Source organism: Pristiophorus japonicus, chromosome 5 (assembly GCF_044704955.1).
Source record: "Pristiophorus japonicus isolate sPriJap1 chromosome 5, sPriJap1.hap1, whole genome shotgun sequence".
In the NCBI taxonomy this organism is placed as follows: Eukaryota; Metazoa; Chordata; class Chondrichthyes; family Pristiophoridae; genus Pristiophorus; species Pristiophorus japonicus.
The window spans coordinates 248,426,716-248,450,730 of NC_091981.1; the positions used below are offsets into that span (position 1 = coordinate 248,426,716).

The window sequence follows — 24,015 nt, forward strand, 5'->3', positions numbered from 1 at the left end:
TTGGCCACATTGTATGCCTTTGTTTTCAATTTGACACCCTCCCTTATTTCCTTAGTTAGCCACGGATGGTTATCCCTTCTCTTAGTCTTTCCTTCTCATTGGCATATATTTTTGTTTCGAGTTATGAAATATCTTCTTAAATATCTGCCACTGCTTATCAACCGTCCAATACTTTAATCTATTTTCCCAGTCCATTTTAGCCAACTCTGCCCTCATACCTTTGTCGTCTCCTTTATTTAAGCTTGGGACACTGGTTTGAGATCCAGCTTTCTCAGCTTCCAACTGAATTTGAAATTCAACCATGTCATGGTCACTCATTCCAAGAGGATCCTCTTACTAGAGATCATTTATTAATCCTGTCTCATTACACAGTACCAGATCTAAGATAGCCTGCTCCCTGGTGGGTTCCGCAACGTGCTGTTGAAGGAAACTATCCTGGATACACTCGAGGCTACCCTGGCTGGTTTGCTTTGTTCAATCAATGTGAAGGTTAAAATCGCCCATGATTATTGCCGTTCATTTTTTACAAGCCTCCATTATTTCTTGATTTATACTCTGTCCAACAGTGTAGCTACTATTAGGGGGTTTATAGACTACACCCACCAGTGACTTTTTCCCCTTATTGTTTCTTATCTCCACCCAGACTTGATTCAACATCTTGATCTTCTGAGCCAATATTGTTTCTCAATAACACACTGATCTCGTCCTTTATTATTAACAGTGCTACCCCACAACCTTTTCCTTTCTGTCTGTCCTTCGGAATTGTCAAGTACCCCTGAATATTTAGTTCCCAATCCTGGTCATCTTGCAACCACATCTCTGTAATGGCTATCAGATTGTAGCCATTTGTATCTATTTGTGCCATCAACTCATCTATTTTGTTACGAATGCTACGTGCATTCTGATGAGCCTTTAAATGTTTTTTTACTATTTTTTTCCCCTGCTTTGACTCCACTTTCTGATTCACCTTTGTTTATACAATCTTTCCCTTCCTGACATGCTCTGGTTTTCGTTTGCTCCAGTGCTACCCATTTCCTCCTCATTCTTTGACTTTTTTCAAATTTTTGCTCATCTGAATGCTCCCCCAGCTTCCCCCCCCACAACCTAATTAGTTTCAAGCCCTCTCTACAGTCCTAGCTACAGGACCCAAGTCCCAGCACAGTCTAAGTGGAGCCTGTCCGAACGGAATAGCTTCCTCTTACCCCAGTACTGGTGCCAGTGTCCCACAAACTAAAACCCATTTCTCCTACACCAGTCTTTGAGCTACATGTTTAACTCTCTGATCTTATTTACCCTATGCAAATTTACTCAGCTAGCAATCCAGAGATTATTACCTTTTGTGGTTCTGCTTTTTAACTTGGCCCCCAGCTGCTCATGCTCCCTCAGAAGAACCTCTTTCTTTGACCTATCTGTCGTTTGTACCCACGTGAACCATGACAACTGGATCTTCCCCCTCCCATTCCAAGTTCCTCTCCACCCCTGAGGAGATGTCCTTAACCCTGGCACCGGGCAGGCAACACAGTCTTCGGGACTCGTGCTCTCGGCTGCAGAGAATCTTATCTATCCCCCTAATGATACTACCCCCTATCACTACAATGTTTCTTTTTACTCCCACCACTTGAATGGACCCCTGTACCATGATGCTGTGGTCAGTTTGCTCATCCTCCCTGCAGTCCCTGCTCTCGTCCACTTAGCAGTAAGAGCCTCGAACCTATTGAGAAGAGCAAGGGCTGAGGCTCCTCCATCACTCTATGCTGAGTCCCCATACCTTCCTCACTCGTAGTCACACCCACACCAGTAAGGAAGGACATTGGCTTGGATGATGTGGAATCCGTATGGGTGGAGCTACGGAATACCAAAGAGCAGAAAACGCTAGTGGGAGTTGTTTACAGACCACCAAACATTTGTACTGAGGTTGGGGACAGCATCAAACAAGAAATAAGGAATGTGTGCAATAAAGGTACAGCAGTTATCATGGGCGACTTTAATCTACATATTGATTGGGCTAACCAAACTGGTAGCAATGCGGTGGAGGAGGATTTCCTGGAGTGTATTAGGGATGGTTTTCTTGACCAATATGTCGAGGAACCAACTATAGAGCTGGCTATCCTAGACTGGGTGATGTGTAATGAGAAGGGACTAATTAGCAATCTTGTTGTGTGAGGCCCCTTGGGGAAGAGTGACCATAATATGGTAGAATTCTTTATTAAGATGGAGAGTGACAGTTAATTCAGAAACTGGGGTCCTGAACTTAAGGAAAGCTAACTTCGAAGGCATGAGGCGTGAATTGGCTAGAATAGACTGGGAAATGATACTTAAAGGGTTGACGGTGGATAGGCAATGGCAAACATTTATAGATCACATGGATGAACTTCAGCAATTGTAAATCCCTGTCTGAAGTAAAAATAAAACAGGGAAGGTGGCTCAACCGTGGCTAACAACGGAAATTAAGGATAGTGTTAGATCCAAGAAAGAGGCATATAAATTGGCCAAAAAAAGCAACAAACCTGAGGACTGGGAGAAATTTAGAATTCAGCAGAGTAGGACAAAGGGTTTGATTAGGAGGGGGAAAATAGAGTACAAGAGGAAGCTTGCCGGGAACATAAAAACTGACTGCAAAAGCTTCGATAGCTATGTGAAAAGAAAAAGATTAGTGAAAACAAACTTGGGTCCCTTGCAGTCAGACTCAGGTGAATTTATAATGGGGAACAATTGAGGAACAGTGGAGGACTTTTAAGGAGCTCTTTCATAGTGCGCAACAAAAATATATTCCAGTGAAAAAGAAGGACGGTAAGAGAAGGGATAACCAGCCGTGGATAACCAAGGAAATAAAGGAGAGTATCAAATTAAAGACCAATGTGTATAAGGTGGCCAAGGTTAGTGGAAAACTAGAAGATTGGGAAAATTTTAAACAACAGCAAACAGTGACTAAAAAAGCAATAAAGAAAGGAAAGATAGATTACGAAGGTAAACTTGTGCAAAACATAAAAACAGATAGTAAAAGCTTTTACAGATATATAAAACGGAAAAGAGTGACTAATGTAAATGTTGGTCCCTTCGAAGATGAGAAGGGGGATTTAATAATGGGAAATGTGGAAATGGCTGAGACCTTAAACAATTATTTTGTTTCGGTCTTCACAGTGGAAGACACAAAAACCATGCCAAAAATTGCTGGTCACAGGAATGTGGGAAGGGAGGACCTTGAGACAATCACTGTCACTAGGGAGGTAGTGCTGGACAGGCTAATGGGACTCAAGGTAGACAAGTCCCCTGGTCCTGATGAAATGCTTCCCAGGGTATTAAAAGAGATGGCGGAAGTTATAGCAGATGCATTAGTTATAATCTATCAAAATTCTCTGGACTCTGGGGAGGTACCAGCGGATTGGAAAGCAGCTAATGTAACGTCTCTGTTTTAAAAAAAAGGGGGCAGACAAAAGGCAGGTAACTATCGGCCGGTTAGTTTAACATCTGTATTGGGGAAAATGCTTGAAACTATCATTAAGGAAGAAATAGCGGGACATCTAGATAGGAATCAAGCAGACGCAGCATGGATTCATGAAGGGGAAATCATGTTTAACTAATTTACTGGAATTCTTTGAGGATATAATGAGCATGGTGGATAGAGGTGTACCGATGGATGTGGTGTATTTAGATTTCCAAAAGGCATTCGATAATGTGCCACACAAAAGGTTACTGCAGAAGATAAGGGTACGTGGAGTCAGAGAAAATGTATTAGCATGGATAGAGAATTGGCTGGCGAACAGAAGGCAGAGAGTCGGGATAAATGGGTCCTTTTCGGGTTGGAAATCGGTGGTTAGTGGTGTGCCACAGGGATCGGTGCTGGGACCACAACTGTTTACAATATACATAGATGACCTGGAAGAGGGGACATAGTGTAGTGTCACAAAATTTGCAGATGACACAAAGATTAGTGGGAAAGCGGATTGTGTAGAGGACACAGAAAGGCTGCAAAGAGATTTAGATAGGTTAAGCGAATGGGCTAAGGTTTGGCAGATGGAATACAATGACGGAAAGTGTGAGGTCATCCACCTTGGGGGGAAAAAAACAGTAAAAGGGAATATTATTTGAATGGGGAGAAATTACAACATGCTGAGGTGCAGAGGGACCTGGAGGTCCTTGTGCATGAATCCCAAAAAGTTAGTTTGCAGGTGCAGCAGGTATTCAGGAAGGCAAATGGAATGTTGGCCTTCATTGCGAGAGGGCTGGAGTACAAAAGCAGGGAGGTCCTGCTGCAACTGTATAGAGTATTGGTAAGGCCGCACCTGGAGTACTGAGTGCAGTTTTGGTCACCTTACTTAAGGAAGGATATACTGGCTTTGGAGTGGGTACAGAGACGACTCACTAGGCCGATTCTGGAGATGAGGGGGTTACCTTATGATGGTAGATTGAGTAGACTGGGTCTTTACTCGTTGGAATTCAGAAGGATGAGCAGTGATCTTATAGAAACATTTAAAGTAATGAAAGGGATAGACAAGATAGAGGCAGAGAGGTTGTTTCCAGTGGTAGGGGAGACTAGAACTAGGGGGCACAGCCTCAAAATACGGGGGAGCCAATTTAAAACCGAGTTGAGAAGGAATTTCTTCTCCCAGAGGGTTGTGAATCTGTGGAATTCTGTGCCCAAGGAAGCAGTTGAGGCTAGCTCATTGAATGTATTCAAGTCACAGATAGATAGATTTTTAACCAATAAGGGAATTAAGGGTTACGGGGAGCGGGCGGGTAAGTGGAGCTGAGTCCACGGCCAGATCAGCCATGATCTTGTTGAATGGCGGAGCAGGCTCAGGGCAAGATGGCCTACTCCTGTTCCTAATTCTTATGTTCTTATATAACAAAGAAATGGCAGACCAATTAAACAAATACTTTGGTTCTGTCTTCACGAAGGAAGACACAAATAACCTTCCAGATGTACTAGGGGACCGAGGGTCTAGAGAGAAGGAGGAACTGAAGGATATCCTTATTAGGCAGAAAATTGTGTTGGGGAAATTAATGAATTGAAGGCCGATAAATCCCCAGGGCCTGATTGTCTGCATCCCAGAGTAGTTAAGGAAGTGGCCCCAGAAATAGTGGATGCATTAGTGATCATTTTCCAACAGTCTATCAACTCGGGATCAGTTCCTATGGACTGGAGGGTAGCTAATGTAACAACACTTTTTTTAAAAAAAGGAGGGAGAGAGAAAACGGGTAATTATCAACCAGTTAGCCTGACATCAGTAGTGGGGAAAATGTTGGAATCAATTATTAAGGATGAAATAACAGTGCATTTGGAAAGCAGTGACAGGATCGGTCCACGTCAGCATGGATTTGTGAAAGGGAAATCTTGCTTGACAAATCTTCTGGAATTTTTTGAGGATGTAACTGGAAGAGTGGACAAGGGAGAACCAGTGGATGTGGTGTATTTGGACTTTCAAAAGGCCTTTGACAAGGTCCCACACAAGAGATTGGTGTGCAAAATCAAAGCACATTGTATTGGGGGTAATGTACTGGCGTGGATAGAGAATTGGTTGGCAGACAGGAAGCAGAGAGTTGGGATAAACTGGTCCTTTTCGGAATGGGAGGCAGTGACTAGTGGAGTGCCGCAGGGCTCTGCTGGGATTCCAGCTCTTTACAATATACACTAATGATTTAGATGAAGGAATTGAGTGTAATATCTCCAAGTTTGCAGATGACACTAAACTGGGTGGTGGTGTGAGCTGTGAGGAGGAGGCTCAGAGGCTGCAGGGTGATTTGGACAGGTTAGGTGAGTGGGCAAATGCATGGCAGATGCAGTATAATGTGGATAAATGTGAGGTTATCTACTTTGGAGGCAATAATACGAAGGCAGAATATTATCTGAATGGTGGCAGATTAGGAAAAGGGGAGGTGCAACAAGACCTGGGGGTCATGGTTCATCAGTCATTGAAAGTTGACATGCAGGTACAGCAGGTGGTGAAGAAGGCAAATGGCATGTTGGCCTTCATAGCTAGGGGATTTGAGTATAGGAGCAGGGAGGTCTTACTGCAATTGTACAGGGCCTCACCTGGGATATTGTGTTCAGTTTTGGTCTCCTAATCTGAGGAAGGACGTTCTTGCTATTGAGGGAGTGCAGCGAAGGTTCACCAGACTGATTCCAGGGATGGCTGGACTGAGTATTATGAGGAGAGACTGGATCAATTGAGCCTTTATACACTGGAGTTTAGAAGGATGAGAGGGGATCTCATAGAAACATATAAGATTCTGACGGGACGGGACAGGTTAGATGCGGGAAGAATGTTCCCGATGTTGGGGAAGTCCAGAACCAGCGGTCACAATCTTAGGATCAGGGATAGGCCATTTAGGACTGATGAGGAGAAACTTCTTCACTCGGAGTTGTTAACCTGTGGAATTCCCTGCCGCAGAGATTTGTTGTTGCCAGTTCATTGGATATATTCAAGAATGAGTTAGATATGGCCCTTGCGGCTAAAGGGATCGAGGGGTATGGAGAGAATGCAGGAAAGGGGTACTGAGATGAATGATCAGCCATGATCTTATTGAATGGTGGTGTCGGCTCGAAGGGCAGAATGGCCTACTCCTGCACCTATTTTCTCTGTTTTATGTTTCTGTCCCCAACCACGGCTCGAATTTGAATTAATTACTCTTAATTGGTGTGACTAGCTTCTGGATCGCGGCATCCAGGTAACTCTTCCCCCCCCTCCCTCGTAGTATCCACAGCTCGGACTCTAGCTCATCAACATGGAGCTGAAGTTCCTCAAGCTGCAGACACTTGCTGCAGATGTGGTCGCCGTGGACCTCAGTGGCGTCTACCAGCTCCCACATGTTGCAGCAGTGACACATCGCCTGCCCTGCCATCTCTAATGTATTTCGTTTTTAGTTATTAAGCCTGGCCCCTAATTTAAGGCCCTTTAATTTAAAGCAAGAAAAGAGAGAAAAACTCACCAACCAGTCACTTTCCTGCCTTCCTGTGATGTCAAATGTAGTCGCCCTGTTCCCCTTTGTCGCCCTCCCTTACCTGCTCGCGCTGCTCCCTGCGGTGGCTCGCTGCTCCTTTATGCTCCGGTGCTGCCGGTGTTGTTCCCTCACAGGTCCGGGATGTCGGCGCTCTGTGCTGGGGCTGCTCGCTGCTATTTTAACATGAGGGGTTTTGATGGAGCAAGAAGCGAGAAACTGTGTCCTCTGGCAAATAGGCAGGTACCCAGAGATCGGTAACCACTGATTTAGAATAATTGGCAAAAGAACTAGAGGAGAAATGAGGAGAATTTTTTTCACAGAAGGTTGTTGAGATCTGCAATGTACTAGCTGAAAAGGTGGTGGAAACAGATTACGTAGGAAATTTCAAAAGACATTTTGACATGTACTTGATTGAAGTCAGTTTATAAACCCTGTAACAAAAATTGCATTTTTGTTTAGTATTTCTTGTGCTTAGTTTTAAATGCCGCACTTAAAATGGAGGTTAAATTTTCATTTAAAAGTTGACATATTTGCTCATGGACAGTAGTGATTGTTGTGTGTCTACTGCCTTGATTTTGCCTCAAGAGTTAGCAAACCTCACTTTGGCAGCTGGTGTAGTGAGAGGCTTCTTTTCACAATGACTGATGTTCCAGCTGACTTCACAGTGGCATCATAATTCCTAACCACTTTGCTAAAAGGTTCTTCTGCAGCATCCCAGTCGCAGCATGTCATGCTTTACACGCTACTGCTGTATTGATATGGAGCCTGTGTTGCCTGTTTGCCCATACTTGTCGAGATGCCATTAACCATTAGTGCAGGCATATGAACACACATTAGGGTTGTATTCCCTAGAATTAAAAGGTTGTGGGGTGATTGGATCGAAATTTTCAAGATATTAAAGGGAACAGATAGGGTAGATAACGTTTGGCCTTTGGCCCGTATCTCTTAACTCTCTTTGGTTAATAAAAAGCTATCTATTCCGATTTAAAATTAACAATTGATCTAGTATCAATTGCCGTTTGCGGAAGAGAGTTCCAAACTTCTACCACTCTTTGTGTGTAGAAGCGTTTCCTAATTTCACTCCTGAAAGGCCTGACTACTTTTTTAGACTATGCCCCTTTGTCCTAGAATCCCCAACCAGCAGAAATAGTTTCTCTCTCTACCCTATCTGTTCCCCTTAATATCTTGAAAATTTCGATCCAATCACCCCACAACCTTTTAATTCTAGGGAATACAACCCTAATGTGTGTTCATATGCCTGCACTAATTTGTGTAGTCGTTCAACTTCTCCCTTGACATCCTAGTAGTATTCTGGTAAATCTACACTGCACTCTCTCCAAGGCCAATATATCCATCCTAAGGTGTGGTGCCCAGAATTGCAGGTGTGGTCTAACCAGCATAATTTCTACCCCCTTTTACTCTAGCCCTCTAGATATAAAGGCCAGCATTCCATTAACCTTACTGATTATTTTCTGTACCTTTTCATGACATTTTAGCAATCTATGTACCTAAACTCCCAAGTCTCTTTGGACAGCCACTGTTTTTAGCTTTTACTATTTAGAATGTACCCTGTTCTATCGTTTTAAGATCCAAAGTGGATGACCTCACATCTCACATTTGCTTACATTTGAAATCCATTTGCCACAGTTTTGCCCAATTACTTAATCTATCGATATCCCTTTATAATTTCGTGCTTTCATCTACATAACCTACAATGCTGCCTATCTTTGTGTCATCGTCAAATTTGGATATATGACTTTCTATGCCATCATCTAAGTCGTTAATAAATATTGTGAATAGTTGAGGCCCCAACACAGATCCCTATGGGACACCACTAGTCACATCCTGCCAATTTGAGTACCTACCAATTTTCACTGCTCTCTGTCTCCTGCCGCTCAGCCAATTTCCTAATCAGCTCAATAATTTGCCCTCAATTCCGTGGGCCTCTACCTTAATTAACAGTCTCTTGTTAAATGCTTTGTGGAAGTCCATACAAATAACATCCATGGACATTCCCCTGTCCAGTACTCTCGTCACCTATTCAAAAAATTCAATCAATTTTGTCAGGCATGATCTACCTTTCACAAATCTATACTGGCTCTCTGATCAGCTGAAAATTTTTGAGGTGTTCAGTCACCCTATCCTTAATTGTAGACTTCAGCAATTTCCCGAGAGCAGATGTTCGGCTAACTGGTCTATAATTCTGTGGTTTCCCCCTCTCGCCATTCTTAAAAAGCAGAGTGGCATGCGCAATTTTCCAATCTAAGGGGAAGGTTCCTGAATCTAGAGAACTTTTGAAGATTATAGCTAGGGCATATAGAAACATAGAAAATAGGTGCAGGAGTAGGCCATTCGGCCCTTCGAGCCTGCACCATCATTCAATAAGACCATGGCTGATCATTCCCTCAGTACTCCTTTCCTGCTTTCTCTCCATATCCCTTGATCCCTTTAGCCGTAAGGGCCATATCTAACTCCTTCTTCAATATATCCAATGAACTGGCATCAACAACTCTGCGGTAGGGAATTCCACAGGTTAACAACTCTCTGAGTGAAGAAGTTTCTCCATCTCAGTCCTAAATGGCTTACCCCTTATTCTAAGACTGTGTCCCCTGGTTCTGGACTGCCCCATCATCGGGAACATTCTTCCCGCATCTAACCTGTCCAGTCCCGTCAGAATTTTATGCGTTTTTATGAGATCCCCTCGCATCCTTCTAAACTCCAGTGTATAAAGGTCCAGTTGATCCAGCCTCTCCTCATATGTCAATCCCGCCATCCCGGGAATCAGTCTGGTGAACCTTCGCTGCACTCCCTCAATAACAAGAACGTCCTTCCTCAGATTAGGAGACCAAAACTGAACACACTATTCCAGGTGAGGCCTCACCAAGGCTCTGTACAACTGCAGTAAAATCTCCCTGCTTCTATACTCAAATCCCCTAGCTATGAAGGCCAACATACCATTTGCCTTTTTCACCGCCTGCTGTACCTGCATGCCAACTTTCAATGACTGATGAACCATGACCCCAGTGTGTTCACCTAATTCTTTTAAAACCATGAGATGAAAACCATTTGGCTCTGGGGATTTGTCAGTCTTTAGTGCCATTTATTTTCTTCATTACTGTTATTTTACTTGTGTTAATTTTATTGATACCCTGTCCCTGACCTTGGGAAAGCCATCATTGTAGCAATGTCATGGGTGCCTCCATTACATCACCTGCTACAGCCACAACTTGAAACTCAAACTCATACCAGGGTAGGGACAGGCCCTGCCTGTTGCTGTCAAGGTCACTGTGGCCCTTAATTAATATGCCACAGGCTCCTTCCAGGCTGCAGCAGGTGACATCAGCAATTTCTCCCAATTTGCGGTGCTCTATTATATCAGGGATCACTGAGGTTCTCTACACCAGGAGGAATAGCTACATCTCTTACCTCATGGGCAGAGCAAAGCAGGGTAAGAGCACTAGGCTTTGCCAGCATTGTAGGCCTTCCCGGGGTGCAAAGTGCCATATGCAGCATCTACAGTGTCGTGCGTGCTCCCTACCTGGCATCTCTGCAAATAGAAAGGGATTCTACTCCCTCAACATCCAGCTGATTTGCAACTACAAATGAAGAGGACCGTGCCCCTGCTGTCCACCGCCTGTTCCAGCGCCTGCAAGGCGACATCACAAAATCTGGGTACCTTCTTGATGCTTCTTGCAGTCATTTCTTTCTTCCAAAATATTCCTTCCTGTCTGCAGCCAGAGTGTACCTCTCCTTTTAAGAGCGCTGACTGACTAAGTGGCATCAGTGAAACCCAATTTCCTGCTTGCAATATGATGAGACCCCAGCACCAATTTCATGTGTTGGCTGGGACCAGGCAAACAGGTACATGAATCGCAACAAATACAAAACTCTTAAATAAAATGACTGAGTATGCCAACTGTTACATAGCCTCACAAGCCTTGGAGAACTGGACAATAAGCAGGAAGGTGGCTGAAGTGCAATGAGATGGAGCACAGAATCATAGAATAATATGGCACAGAAAGAGGTAATTTGAGCAATCCAGTTAGTCCCACTCTTTCCCCATATCCCTGCAATTTTTTTTCTCCTTCACATATTTATCCAATTCCTTTTTGAAGGCTTCTATTGAATTTGTACACATCACCCTATGAGGCAGTGCATTAGAAATCCTAACTACTCGCTGCGTACAAAATTTTCTCTTCGTGTCATCTCTGGTTCTTTTGCAAATCGCCTTAAATTGTGCTCTCTCATTATCGACCCTTAAGCAGAGGGAGACTGATCCATATGTGGTCCAGATCAGAAATGGGAGACTGAATTTCACCACAAAATCCTGACATGATGCAATTTGCATGTGAATCCAGTCCCCATGAAGTGACAGGGTTAGTGTTGAGTAGTAAAGTAGTTATTTTAGCTTTTTCAGTTTGTTAAAACAAACTGGCACAATGGCATAGGTTCTGTGTCTTTTTATATGGTAAATAGCAATCTGCAACACAACCAGTTTATGATGTGTCATTTTACTATGTATGCTTAGCACATGATTTCCTCAAAAACAACCAACCTAGTTTATATATTTAGTACATAGAGATTCATATAATTTGAAGAATGAAGACCCTGGATGTAATTCACTCGTAAATCTGTAGTTATACACTCTGTCATTTTTTTTTAAAAATACGTGGATTTTCTATTTAAAATATATTCGAATTAAATGGCAAAACTTATGACTGTTTGGAATAGAGTTGGTTGGAGCATATAAATTTCTGTGCAGCAGAAGTTGTGGAGCTGGGTGATGCAAAACTTGAGGCATTGCAGTGCTACCATTGGCAAGAGAGTGTAATTACAACAGGATATGTTTACATAGGCAGTGTAATTACAACATGATATGTTTACATAGGCAGTGCCGTAAGTGTGGACATAGGCATTTATAATGATAAAGGTTGACAAAGTACATGCAGATCTAAGGTTTTGAATATATTTGGAGATAACTTCTTATAATTTAGAAGTCACTTCCCCCTACTACTGTGGCTAAATTCCTAATCCTGATCCAGGAACTGGCTTTAATTTCTTTAAAGTGACATCCCATTGTTCCTTCCCTGCCACCATTCTTACCTATCAGGGGTTACCTCCTACAGTCAACAAAACTGCGCCCCAGTGCAGCAGTACCCTACCACCACCCATTGCTCCCAGATCCCACCAAGACTTCCTCCCACCACTTTCATATTCCAGACACACCACTCCAGTACTTCAAACCTTGGAACTCATCTCTCATTGTTTCAATAATGAATGGGCTTCTACTCATACTCCACCCAACACTCTTCTACTCCTCCCACTACTCCTGCATCTTCGACCATTCTCCTAACACTACTACAACCACATTCACCACCCCATACGACACATGCTTCCTAACCTACAACCTGAAGTATCTTCTTACCATCTTCCTTTGGATTCTGGAAATATAAATTTAAAAATAAACACAATTGAAATAATGCATGTCCAAACTAAACAACAATAATGATGTGAAAGCCACTGATTTATGATTTTCACAGATGTTGACATGACCATGTAATTTGAACTTGGAAAAACATAAAAGTGCAATTTTAATTGTTCAATTGATCTAGTATATTATACAGTACATAGCCTGAAATGGCAGACATTTCAACTCCTCATGAGCTTCTAAAACCGTATGAGATTCACCAGTGTTTGAAAGAGATTTATTTAAGGATTAGCTTGGAATAATTTCATAATGCACTTAATCATTTAAATTAATTGCATAGAAAATGTATTTATTTTTTAAATGTTGGTCACAGATCATGACTAAGCATTTCCCTTATCGGATTCTATTTATCCATCTGTTTTTCTTTTTTGTACAACCATAAGCTAAAGCTTGAGAAATTTATGGAAGGTCCCCGATGGGTCTGCATCTTTATCAAAGAATATTTGAGCCATATAGCACTCCCCAATCCGTACTCTGTTAATTGAATTCAGCCATGCTGGAAATGTGTGTGTGGATGATGGCAATTTTTTTTCCCCTCCCCTTATTTGGGCCTCTACCCTTTTGCTACTGGGCGATATTAAGAATAATGTCTAGTTGAGTGAGATATTGGAGGGTCATGGGCACCTGTGGAACCATACCTCAGACAGGAGTTGAGCCTTTCAGGATAAAGGGGAGGGGAAGAAATTATGAGGGGATATCAGAGTGAAGCATGTGATAAAATTACTTTAAATTTAACTGAACTGTGTTTTTGGCCTATTTATCTAAACATTTAGTTGGTCTGTGATGTAGGGAGTAGTGCAGACATATTTTTGATTCTGTAATCCATCAGCCATTCTTGTAACTTGGCAAAGTCTCAGAAACCTATTGGTTCCACAGGTATTTGCATTCCTTTTTGTGCAACTCAGACTATTTCTGTGTATCCCTGCAGATATCAATTCAGGTAATTCCAAATTATTTCAGTTTCTTTTTATTTTGAATGGCATATGGAATGTAGCATGAAATCACAAATAAGGCTGCCTGCCTCATGAAGTTGATCCTGATGCCTTCAGAGAGCATAGAAAGATGCGTAGAATATTGCAGGAGTGCCAGTGAGCAAATCATAGATGTTGTTTAGTAGAGTCCAATGCTTAATCCAGCACTGCTGCCCTGTAACTAGCAGTTAACTCTGCAGTTGCACTAGATAGACAAGGAAGGAGATTCTGTACAATTGCACCATCTTAGTTCCAAACACTGTGGGGAAACCTAATTGCTTATTTATCTTGCAAAAGTTTTGAATGGATACAGAATTAATTAAGATGCAGCTGTTGTAGTGCTCTTGTAAATATGGGAGTCTGCCTTAAGCAATAGCAACTCCTATACTGCTTGGTCAAAATTCTGTGCAAGGCGGGAAGTCAAGCCACATCTCACTACTGCAGTGGGTGCTGTTTTGCATGAAGGAGCTCATTTTTACGATATTGAGTCAAATGTGCCGGAAGCAAGAGCTTTGTTCAGCCTACCATCTAACTGTAAAATTTTGACTTTAAATTACTTTGCATTAAGCATTATGACATTTTGTAAGTGACCTTTCATTAATCTATTAGGGTTTTGGATGTTTTTTAAAATTATTATGACAATTTAAAACATTTTCATGCCATGCTTCCATAATAGGCACTCTCTCTATTTGTTCCTGTAATATTGGTTGAGTAATTCTTGAAGTTACCTGGCATGAATATAGTTCACACACCAACGAAAAAAGTGTTATTTTTAATGACTCATGTGGAAACTTTGTGGGAGGCACAAAAGGCACTTGCATGCCATTTGACTGTTGCATTTCAGCTATGTTGGCACAGTAAATATCACCGCTGTGTCTTGAGAAATTCCAAATACTTATATTTTTGGCACTTCGAGAAATTACGCTTAACTTTAACGTTGCAAGAGTTGGAAAAAGTGTATGGAACAAAATGAGTGTATTCAAAAGTTGTAATTTATTCTGAAATATTGCTGTGGGCCTCAAAGATGTCACGTTTGGTTTCATTTTCTAACATAGTGGAAACTGTGCATCTTTATTTTAATCTATTTTTTAAATTGAATTGGATGCAATTGACTCTGTATAGTGATTATATTACTGAACTAGTAATCCAGAAGCCTGAATTAATAATCTGGAGAAAATGAGTTTAAAGTCCACCATGGCAGTTTGAGTATTTGAATTTTAAAAACCTGGAAACAAAATATGATATCAATACAATTGATAATGAAGCTGTTTGATTGTCATAATGAGTCTGTTCTCTTAGCTATCCTCCAACACAAGCCACTGAGTTAGTTGTAACAAACTACTCGAAAGAATATGGACTGCAGCTATTTGATAAGGCCCACACCCACCACATTCTCAGGACAACTAAGGATGGGCAATAAATGCGATAATATCCTGAGAACAAATTTTTTAAAAATCCCCCCCAATACAAGAAAGAATAAGATAATTCAGCCTTGAAAAGCTGAATGCGTACAGGTCACACAAAATCAACTTTCTTGAGCTTGAACTCAGAGAGCTAGCTTTCATGTTTTCACCTTAAAGGCATAAAAGAAGGAAGCAGCTGGAGTGAAATGGTTTCAGATGGGCCTACCTCATAGGAAGTGGGTTTCCGGGTTATGTCATTGTCATCGTGATCTAATATTATGAAGATTACAAAATAGCTACATACCTCTACATACTTTCACTTCAGTTCCTGTGTGCTTTAAATGCTTTACAGCTGTATTTATCTCGAGGGCAGTGCACCGGAGAAATCAAACCCTGTTCTACATCTAGGAAGGCTTAACAATATAAATTTAAAAAAATTCCAGAGCACGGCACTAACTTCAGTTTGTAATTATAGCAATATTTAAGGAGATTCATGATGTGTACCTAAACTGTTCAAACTAGATTTCAAGCACTTTGGCCATTAACTGATTACATTTAAATATATGTGAACTGATTACATTATCCTTGTTCACCCAGGTTGCAATGTATAAAGCTGTTTTCACCCCTTCTCTCACCAGTGTTGTGCAGGGATCAATATCTCTAATTTTCCCCATCTCATTTTAGTATGGACCTTAGCAGTGTGGGAGTTTAATTAATTTGTATCGCATTGTCACATTGTCATGTTCGTGCCCTACCGTCCACCAGAATTGAAGTCACTTTGTCCACCAGAATTGAAATCACTATTTAGAATGTTAATTGTTCTGATCTTAAAAAGCTGATGCAGTTGAGTAATCTTTCTCTCTCAGCACAATGTAAGTATAAGCAATGTTGTGGAATAGATGAAATATGCCAGTTTTAAGGCAGTGCCCAGGAAGTTGTTTGGAAATTTATGCATTTCATCTTGGCTTTGTATGTTTATCAGGACACACAAAAATATACTAGGTAAATTAATTTGCCTATTTTTATCACAATTTTAATTGGATTTTGAGACTAATTTCTTTTTGCATTTTAGGAAAGAAAGAAAATGCAGACAACCTGGGGCCTGAAGCTCAGACACGCAGTGATGGTTGCACAGGTACAGATTAAGTCTTTATATGGGGTAAATAACCAATCTAATAGGTATAACGCAGTTGATTATCTTGCTTGCAGTTACGTATTGTAGTGTCAGATGAATAGAGGTGGAGGAAAGAGGAAATGCTCACCAATATAAATCTAAGTCAATTGATTAAAGGTAAACAGTTATGGGGTTTTTTTTTGCTCCAATTTTTGTATCCAATGTTGGATTAATCACTTATCTATATACCTTGGGGCCGAAATGCCCCTTTTTTAAGAGTCATGTCCGCTGGTCGGTAATGACTCTCCATCTAGTTGGTGTGGAGTAAAAAACTTTTTTAAAAATTGCCTTTTTTTAAAAATTACCCTACCTGGGTTTTCCAGCGGTAATCGCTACCGCTCCAACCGTGCTCCCACCCCGGCGGCGATCCCCTTTCCGTCCTGTGGGAAATGGCCGCGCAGGAGTGCCACCGTCGGTCGGTGCCACTGTCAACTTTCCCCTGCGGGAAGCTGTGTGTACCTGGGCGGCGCGTCTCCCCTTGAAGAGGAGGGCGCACTGCCGCAGATGCAATGTTATTTTATTTGTTGGCCGACGGCCAGGTCGGGCCAACAGTGATGCCCACGGGTTCGGCCGAGCCGCCAGCAGGCAACCGGGCATCCCCTCCTGGGTGCCAGGCCATTGGTCCAGCCGAAACCCTCCCTGATGGACCAGTGGACCTAACTTAAAAGTATGCAGAGTTCGCACCGGCCCTCCCCTTTAACTGAAGGGGAGGGACGTTGTGACGCAGCACATCAGCGCAGCGCTGATGACTGGGTGGGGTGGCCACTTCCGTCCGCACCCGCCCAGAACACCGCCCCGCTTGGAGAAATGTTTCCAAGTGCTGAATTTCGCCGGACTCTCCTCCCCAAAACTTCAAAGATTGGTAAATGCGCCCAGTTTGGGGTGGGGCTCAATTTCGCCCCCCTTGGATATGAAAAGTGAAAACCCATGTCAAGTAATTTCACTTGTTATAGGATGGAGCATTGTCCTTCCGCAGTTTCTAGCACATTGCTCACATTTCTGTTCATCCTGGTCATCTCCCTGCCTTTGTTACTGAATTTGGATGCAGATGCAATTTAGTATAATTTCTGGGGGAGAAAGACTACTATTTCAAGAGAAGACTTTTCTATCCCACCATTTATTCAAATTCCCAGAGCTGAGCATCATTTTAGCCATAACATTCTCTAACTTGATTTTTTTTTGTGCTTCACGTAGCCTACGAAGTGTAGATAAATCATTCTAACAATTCATTGATCACCAGTAATCACACATTTTCAAGATTTATTCTATGATCATCAAAGTGAGGAATGTAAAGTAAACAATTCTTTTTCAACCATTTTAGCTACATTCCCAGGTCATATATAGTATAGACATGCAAAGTAAGGATCCGTTTACACTACCCTAACAATGTGTCTTAACCTCAACAACAGAAAAATATCCTATTTTGAACGAGTGTGAATTCTGTTTTCCAAATAGCTGTTGTGTATGAGATTCCTTTGCTGAATTGTTTACTTCTTTGGTTTTGTGCTTGTTGAGTGGAGACTGCCACAAGTCCATTACACATAAGGTCATTGTCGTGAAAAGAGAAAAGGTACTTTTTAACTTCTATTACTTTAGCCTAGATTCCAAGCCATGTGCCGGGGAGTAGGGGTGGGAGGGAAGAACAATGGGGCAGAGTTTCCGTTTTGGGCGCAATCGCCAATTCAGGTGAAAATTGCGCTGGTTTTCCGAAGTGAATTTATGGTTCAAGTTTCCACTGAAATTCATGTGTATAATCACAACTGTAAACTGAAACGTGAACCAGAGCAATCGGGCAGCGTTTCAGAACTTTTTTTTGTTGCATTAAAGAATATTCCTTGATTTATTTGAATGGTAGTCTGATGCATTTTTATTAATATAAGTTTATCATAAATACGCATTTTTAATCAGAATGTCTAGTCCACCATCTATGAGAAACCTGATTTTAAATAACTGGAAAAAAATTATACAGAATGATTTGCTAGTTTTATTGGTGTACACTGATGTTTCTTAGTAAATTAAAGATTTTTTAATATTTAAACAGTGCCTATTAGTGTCCTTGCTCCAAAAAAAAGCTTTGTTTTAAGAGTCTCCTCGAAGGCTCACAAACGGCTGCAATTAGCAAAAATTCACCATGGTAATTAATTCGAGCTGTGACCAGTTTTGTGGGCGTGGCCAGGTTCCAACCTTTTTTTAAACCATTGCAAAAGACTGGAAACGTGATTTGCGCTGAACGTAACTTGCGTTTGAATTTCCGCGATCTTTTGCGCTGATTTGGCAAATTTTGGGTGAATTGTGCTGAACCACGCAACCTAGCGGAAACTCTTCCCCCAAGGTGTTTAATGCACTAAACCTTTGAACCCAGGTTTTCCTCTTAATTGCTGATTTTTCAGATGGATGGGATGAGAAATTGGAAGGGGATTGGTTATGTCAAATCCCTACCCACTTTAGCAACCCCACCCAATTTTCTGGTGTCATTTCTGGCAAACAGTGGAAGCACTTGACTGTTTTGGAGCAGGTGTATTCAAATGAAATCATCATTATGTATTGAAGTTTTATTTATTGTATCTGTTATCATTTTCTAACCATTAAATTAACACCAGGTAGGGTTCTTTCTATTTTAAACTGGGAGCTAATAGGTGAGAATTTTTGGAAGCTTTTTTTCCCTGAGAATACGATTGCCTTCACTGCTAGTGGAATTTACATTGAGTAGACTGGTTATTGTGGAGTCAGAACAATAAAACAAGTCCCACTTTTTTCCTCCTTTTCCTTATTCCACCCTTGAGATTTTAAATTATCCTTGAAGCATGCAAAACTGTCTTATAATCCCCTCCATTCAGCCTCATGGAGACCTGACATGTGGCCTAAAAGTTGTTGGAGCACTACTTGGTTCATGGTGCAACTGGGTTCCATCAGTAAATCTGTTACGTTTACTGCCCTTTTTTGGTCCTGAATCTGTCGGTGATTTTAAGGGCGGATTTTAACCCTGCACTTTCCTGGTGGGAACAGGGCTGGATAGGCAATTCAAATTGCTGCAGAGTACTTAACCGTTCCATTCTTGCTGGCCGCCGTTTTAACTATGCAGATGTTTAAATTGACTGGGGCACCCGTCCAAGGCAAGTGGGGGATCATGAATACATGCAAATCTGAGTAGTATGATGCAATTAGGACCCAAACATAATTTTACTGCATGATCGTGTAAATCCTGCGCAGCGTACAACCTGCCTGTAAAATCTAACAGGATTGGTCTTTCTGAGCTACTGAAAGTATTTACAGGGACACTCATTTGCAGGTAATTAGATCACAGGAACTGTGCCATTGTGCTGTTTGGGTTGCCAGGAGAGTTGATCGCTTCTTTCTCACATTATTTTTTGCCTTACTTATCCTCAGTATGCTTTATCTGCTTATCATGGGTGCTGTTATTGACTATTTCACTTGGATGGAGAAATAATTAGAGGAAGAGAAGCAGCGGAGGCAGGGCAGCTGCAGCAACTAGCATGAGCAACAGCTGGTGAGGGAGTAGGAGGCCATAACCAGCACACAGCGTAGAGATTGAGAGTCACTTTCTGGGACAGTGCATCAGGAGACTGCACTTCTCCAAGCAGCCTCCTGCAACAGGTCTGGCACAGCCCTTACCTTTGCCACTGGCTCCTTCCATTCTGCTATAGGGGACATCTCCAAGTTTGCAGTGCACAATTGCATTAAGCTGGTCACTGACACCCTATTTACCAGGCCCCACCTTCCCCATTAACCGCAACTGTCAACATTTGAGAGCTAGGAGATTTACACCATGACTGGCTTCCCTTGTGTCCTGGATGTCATTGCCTGCACGCATGTTACCAGCAGGGTACCAGAACACCAGCTGGTAGCATTCACTAATAGAACGGGCTATCAATCCGTTAATGTCCATCTATTCTCCAGTCACAGAAGTGGGATTATGCTTTTATCCCACAACACTCAACCATCCCCCAATATTTGACCTCTCCGCCAACATGACTAACAGGTTGCTGGGGGAACAAGGGATCTCCAGTACACACGCGGCCCCTCCACGTCCTCACCGGAAACACCGATATAATCCATGTCACCTTATTAAGCAGACACTGGAGCTGCTAAAGCATAGGCTCGGGTGTCTGTACAAGTCTGGGGGCTCCCGACAATATAAGAACATAATAAATGAGGTGGGGGGGGAAGAAGGGTAGGCCATTATTCTCCTCGAGCCTGCTTCGCCATTTAATAAGATCATGGCTGATCTGATCATGGACTCAGCTCCACTTCCCTGCCTGTTCCCCATAATCAAGAAAGACTGGATCAACTGGGCTTGTATTCACTGGAGTTCAGAAGAATGAGAGGGGACCTCATAGAAACATTTAAAATTCTGACGGGGTTAGACAGGTTAGATGAAGGAAGAATGTTCCCAATGTTGGGGAAGTCCAGAACCAGAGGTCACAGTCTAAGGATAAGGGGTAGGCCATTTAGGACCGAGATGCGGAGGAACTTCTTCACCCAGAGAGTGGTGAACCTGTGGAATTCTCTACCACAGAAAGTTGTTGAGGCCAATTCACTAAATATATTCAAAAAGGAGTTAGATGAGGTCCTTACTACTAGGGGGATCAAGGGGCATGGCGAGAAAGCAGGAATGGGGTACTGAAGTTGAATGTTCAGCCATGAACTCATTGAATGGCGGTACAGGCTAGAAGGGCCGAGTGGCCTACTCCTGCACCTATTTTCTATGTTTCTATGTTTCTAACCCTTTATTCCCTTATAGCTCAAAAATCTGTCTATATATTCAATGTCTCAGCCTCCACAGCTCTCTGGGGCAGAGAATTCCATAGATTTACAACCCCCTGAGAGAAGAAATTCCTCCTCATAGTTTTAAATAGGCATTCCCTTATTCTGAGACGATGTCCCCTAGTTTTAGTTTTCACTGAGTGGAAATATCCTCTCTGCATCCACCTTATCAAGCCCCCTCATTATCTTATATGTTTCGATAAGATCACCTCTCATTCTTCTGAACTGCAATAAGTATAGGCTCATCCTACTCCACCGATCTTCATAAGTCAACCGGCTCATCTCTGGAATCAACCTAGTGAACCTTCTCTGAACAGCCTCCAATGCAAGCATATCTTTCCTTTTAAATATGGAGATCAAAACTACGCAGTACTCTTGGTGTGGCCTCACCAATACCCTGTACAGTTGGAGCAGGACTTCTCTGCTTTTATACTCCATCCCCCTTGCAATAAAGACCAACATTCCATTTGCCTTCCTGATTACTTGCTGTACCTGCATACTAACATTTTGTGTTTCATGCACAAGGTCCCGCAGGTCCCTCTGTACTGCAGCACTTTGCAATTTTTCTCCATTTTAAATTATAATTTCCTTTTTCTATTTTTTTCTGCCAAAGTGGATAACCTCACATTTTCCCACATTGTACTCCCATCTGCCAAATTTTTGCACACTCACTTAGCCTGTCTATATCCCTTTGCAGATTTTTTGTGTCCTCCTCACAATTTGCTTTCCCACCAATCTTTGTATCATCAGCAAACTTGGCTACATTACACTCGGTCCCTTCATCCAAGTCATTAATATAGATTGTGGGGGGGAGAGAGAGATAGAACCTGGGGTGGGGTGGGGAGGGGGGGGGAGAAAGAGAGAGATGGTGGTGGGTGGGTGTGAGGAGGAGAGAGCGAAATGGGAGGGGGGTGGTGGTGGGGAGGAGGAGAGAGTGAGCGGGATGGGGGAGGGGAAGAGATAGAGAGCATGGGAGGGGAGAGACAGACGAGGGCTGGGGGCGGTGGGGGGTGGGGAGAAGAGAGAGATGAGTGGGGGGGGTGGGAAGAGAGAGAGATTGGGGGGGGAGAAGGAGAGAGAGAGATTGGGGGGGGGGAAGGAGAGAGAGAGAGATTGGGGGGAAGGAGAGAGAGAGAGAGAGATTGGGGGGGAATGAGAGAGAGAGAGAGATTGGGGGGGAATGAGAGAGAGAGAGATTGGGGGGGGTGGGTGAAGGGGAGAGAGAGAGATTGGGGGGTGGGGGGAGGATAGAGAGAGATTGGAGGGGAAGAGGGAGACCTGGGGGGAGGGGGATCTGAGGGGATAGAGATTCTTCCAATCCAGAAGTCACGACACTGACTCTTCATTTCATACCCAATAAACCTGAGAACAATCCACGCACAATGTCCTATCTATGGAGAGGGGCGGGGGTGATGTAAGTTCATGCACTTGAGCTGGTGTAAGGAACTTCAGCTGGGGGAGGCAGCACTTGTGCTGGGGCAAGGAACTTTGGCTGGGGGAAGGATACACTTGCGCTGGGGTAAGGGACTTCGGCTGGCACTTGGTGGCTTTTGGTGAGATCTATCCTCTGGCTTCTGAACTCAAGATGGATCGAGTTACAATTTGCGAAGTCAGAACTTGGGCTGGGTGGTTCCAAGTACACACTCCACAGAAAATTTGGGTGTGGCTTTTCCTCCAAAGTGGACCAATCAACAATAGGTGCACTGAAATTGAAGAGCCAATCAGAGACGAGGGCAGTACAAATAGACACATCCAATATATTACCCCCATCACCATGAACTTTTATCTTGTGCAGTAACCTTTTATGTGACACCTCATCGAATGCCTTCTGGAAATCCAAATACACCACATCCACTGATTCCCCCTTATCCACCCTGCTCATTACATCCTCAAAGAACTCCAGCAAATTTGTCAAACATGATTTCCCTTTCATAAAACCATGCTGACTCTGCTTGATTGAATTATGCTTTTTCAAATGTCCTGCTACTGCTTCCTTAATAATGGACTCTAGCATTTTCCCAATGATGGATGTTAGGCTAACTGGTCTGTAGTTTCCTGCTTTCTGTCTGCCTCCTTTTTTAAATAGGGGTGTTACATTTGCGGTTTTCCAATCCGCAGAGACCTCCCCAGAATCCAGGGAATTTTGGTAAATTACAACCAATGCATCCACAATCCTTGCCACTACTTCTCAAGACCCTAGAATGCAAGCCATCAGGTCCAGGGGATTTATCTGCCTTTAGTACCAGTATCTTACTGAGTGATTTCCCCCCCCCCCCCCCACCCCTATACCACCTGGACTATCCATTGTTGGAATATTGTTAATGTCCTCTACCTAAAGACTGATACAAAATATTTGTTCAGAGCTTCTGCCATCTCCATGTTCCCCATTACTAATTCCCCAGTCTTGTCCTCTAAGGGACCAACATTTACTTTAGCCATCCTTTTCCTTTTATATGTACCTATAGAAACTCTTGCTATCTGTTTTTATATTTTACGCTAGTTTACTTTCATAGTCTACCTTCCCTTTCTTGATCGTTTATTAGTCGTTCTTTGCTGGCTTTTAAAAGCTTCCCAGTCTTCTGGCCTCCCACTAGTTTTGGCCACTTTATATGCCCTTGTTTTTAATTGGATACCGTCGTTTATTTCTGTAGATAGCCACGGATGGCTGTCTTTTCTTTTACACCCTTTTCAATTTGATACCATCCCTCATTTGCTTAGATAGCCATGGATAGTTATCCCTTCTCTTACAGTCTTTCCTTCTCATTGGGATACATTTTTGTTGCGAGTTATGAAATATCTCCTTAAATGTCTGCCACTGCTCATCAACCGTCCCACACTTTAATCTTTTTTCCCAGTCCACTTTAGCCAACTTTGCCTTCATACCTTTGTAGTCTCCTTTATTTACGCTTAGGACATTGGTTTGAGATCCAACTTTCTGACCCTCCAACTGAATTTGAAATTCAACCATGTTATTTTCACTCAATCCTGGAGGATCCTTTACTAGGAGATCGTTTATTAATCCTGTCTCATTACACAGTACCAGATCTAAGCCTGCTCCCTGGTTGGTTCCGCAACGTACTGTTCAAGGAAACAATCCCGGATACACTTTATGAACTCTTCCTCAGGGCTATCTTGGCCCTACAATATGCCCCATAATGAGTTGCCTGCAACATAATAGTTTGCTGAATCCTGTACAACCTTGTCATACAGAGAAGCCTGCATTTGGAGGATGCGCAGCAGCCCTCATCAGAT

General features: G+C 42.6%; 1 protein-coding gene across 2 annotated transcripts in view; it reads left to right on the plus strand.

Annotated features, from left to right (window-relative positions):
* The window catches only part of zeb1b (zinc finger E-box binding homeobox 1b), a 194,194-nt gene that overhangs the window by 104,356 nt on the left and 65,823 nt on the right, over positions 1-24,015 (plus strand). For both annotated transcript variants that reach the window (XM_070881524.1, XM_070881525.1), the window contains one exon: positions 15,877-15,939. In XM_070881524.1, coding sequence (XP_070737625.1) covers positions 15,877-15,939 — 63 coding nt within the window. The remainder of the gene's footprint in view (positions 1-15,876; positions 15,940-24,015) is intronic.